We start from the raw sequence: 2,607 nt of genomic DNA, 5'->3' as shown, positions 1-2,607 counted from the left end.
CCCCATATGCCCCGGCCAAAAGGTGCAAGAACAAAAAGAGGACGGTGCCTTTGGTTCAGTGAGTAGGGTGTCGGGCCCATATACCTAGGGTGGCGGGTTGGAACCAGCCCCCACCAAACTGCAACAAAAAAATAGCCGGGCGTTGTGTCAGGCACCGGTAGTCCCAGCTACTCGGGAGGCTGAGGCAAGAGAAGCACCTAAGCCCAAGAGCTGGAGGTTGCAGTGAGCCGTGACACCATACCACAGCATTCTACCAAGGACGACAAAGTGAGACTCTGTCTCTAAAAAAAAAAAAAAAAAAAATGAATGTGCACGCTTGGCAGCTTCATGCTTCTCGTTTTTTCCCGTCCCGCCATCCGGTCCTGCCCAGCTGCCCGCGCGCGCTTCGCATCCTGCAGAGGCCCGAGGTGCTCGGGCTGGGAGACTGAAACCCCGGGATCCGCAGCAGCGTTTGCCGCGGCACTTGCCGAGATGCCCGGGAAGAAGGCGTGTGAGAACGCGCAACCGAGCCCCGCGCGGACTGGGTTCGAAGAGGAGTGTGCTGCTCAGCTCAGGAGACTGGGAGACAAACTGAATTTCCGGCAGAAACTTCTGAATCTGATAACCAAATTCTGCTCAGGAACCTGACTGCAACAAAAACTTGTGCATAAGGGGACTCCTTCGAAAGGGAAGTTTCCCACAATAGGTGCAAGTGGTACAAATTTCATTGAGGTCTCATTGTACGTAATTGAGAGGAATGAGAAGGAACATTCACTTGCTTGTGGATGCCCTTGAAATGTGAAGATGGAGGGCAGCGCCTGTGGCTCAGTGAGTAGGGTGCCGGGCCCATATGCCGAGGGTGGCGGGTTCAAACCCAGCCCCGGCCAAACTGCAACAACAAAAAAAATAGCCGGGCATTGTGGTGGGCGCCTGTAGTCCCACCTGCTTGGGAGGCTGAGGCAAGAGAATCGCGGAAGCCCAAGAGTTAGAGGTTGCTGTGAGCCGTGAGACATCATGGCACTCTACCCGAGGGCGGTAACAGTGAGACTCTGTCTTTACAAAAAAAAAAAAAGAAAGAAAGAAAAGTGAAGATGGAATGAAGGAAAGTACTACCAAATCCAAAAAGGAGGGGGACCAGATATGTAGCAGCACCCCTCGCCCCCTACCATAAGAATGTGACCTTTTGTAACTGTCCTAGGAAATAGCCCCAAGCTGAAGCAGATAACCGGTAACTGGTTCTGAAAGAAAAAAGCTAAGCAAATGTTTAACTGCTGATCTTGTCTTAAGACAGATGAGTAATGAACCAGAGTTCTTCTTATCTGGAAAAGCCCCTATATCTGCTACCCCTCCCTAAAGCCCCTGCTATGGCTGCTACTCCTCCCTACTTTATGGTTTTTGCCTTTATAAGCTTGTAAAACCTGCTGTTCAGGGCTTGACTCCTCGGCTCCTAAAAGAGTTGTGAGTCAAGCCCCAGCATGCTGGAATAAAATCCTCTTGCTATTTGCATCAAGCACCGTTTCTTGCGGTTGATTGGGGTGGTCAGAGCTCAGGGCAGAGTGGGGGGTCCTGCCCCAAGTCTTTCAGGAATACCTCAGAAGAATTTCTGTGGGCGGATTTTTCATGTCATTTTTGGGGATGTGAGAACACTGTAAAACTACTTTGTTTATTTGAAAACAACACTTTTTTTAGTTAGAGAATTATTCTGTTATTTTTGCTGACGGTGATTGCCCACCTGGTATAAAAGGAGTTGAAAATAAGATTAAGGTTGAAAGAAACAGGTCAGTGGGTGCCTGTGGTCCCAGCTACTCGGGAGGCTGAAGCAAGAGAATCGCTTAAGCCCAGGAGATGGAGGTTGCTGTGAGCAGTGTGACACCATGGCACTCTACCTAAGGTGACAAAGTGAGACTCTGTCTCTACTAAAAAAAAAGAAACAGTTCAGTGTTGGGTTTCTTTTGTTTTTGTTTTTGCTTTTCAGTGCCAACTCCAGAGCACTGTATACTATTTAGTTTATATATATATAGTCCTGTTTTTTTTTTTTTTGGTTTTTGGCCAGGGCTGGGTTTGAACCCACCACCTCTGGCATATGGGACCGGCGCCCTACCCCTTGAGCCACAGGCGCCGCCCATATATTGTCTTGTTAAAAGGACAAATTTCATTCTGAGAACACTGAATGTTATATTGAATGTTGATTGCATAGGTCACTACATAATGTAAAATAATTTGTTTGTTCTGATTCAAATTGTATTGCTTCTGTTCAGATGACTTCCATGAAATATGTTCCGTGGGGTTAACTGGAAAATGTGGAAAACTGGAAAATAACTTTGAAAAAATTGGGTTTTATAGGGATTACTTGGTGCCAGTTAAAAGTCTTGCATATTGAACATAAAATGAGAAAAGAGGATTTGGTATAACTAGGGAAAATGAAAAAAATAGAACTTGACTTTTCAACTGATGCAGTTAAAATTTATTAAGGCCAGTACACATTCCAAAGATGTTCCTAAAAACTAAAATACTGGGCAGCGCCTGTGACTCAGTCGGTAAGGCACCGGCCCCATATACCGAGGGTGGCGGGTTCAAACCCGGCCCCCGCTGAACTGCAACCAAAAAATAGCCAGGCGTTGTGGCGGG

The 2,607-nt window shown here is 47.1% G+C and overlaps 1 protein-coding gene across 1 annotated transcript; it reads left to right on the top strand.

The window, feature by feature from the left end:
* Positions 1 to 471: 471 nt before the first annotated feature.
* LOC128577431 (phorbol-12-myristate-13-acetate-induced protein 1-like) lies at positions 472 to 644 on the top strand. Its single transcript, XM_053579663.1, has one exon. The coding sequence runs from the start codon at positions 472 to 474 to the stop codon at positions 625 to 627; it is 156 nt and encodes a 51-aa protein (XP_053435638.1). The 3' UTR covers positions 628 to 644.
* Positions 645 to 2,607: the final 1,963 nt, after the last annotated feature.

The sequence above is a fragment of the Nycticebus coucang genome, chromosome X, assembly GCF_027406575.1.
Source record: "Nycticebus coucang isolate mNycCou1 chromosome X, mNycCou1.pri, whole genome shotgun sequence".
NCBI classification, from domain to species: Eukaryota; Metazoa; Chordata; class Mammalia; order Primates; family Lorisidae; genus Nycticebus; species Nycticebus coucang.
This window is presented reverse-complemented; position numbering and strand designations above follow the sequence as displayed.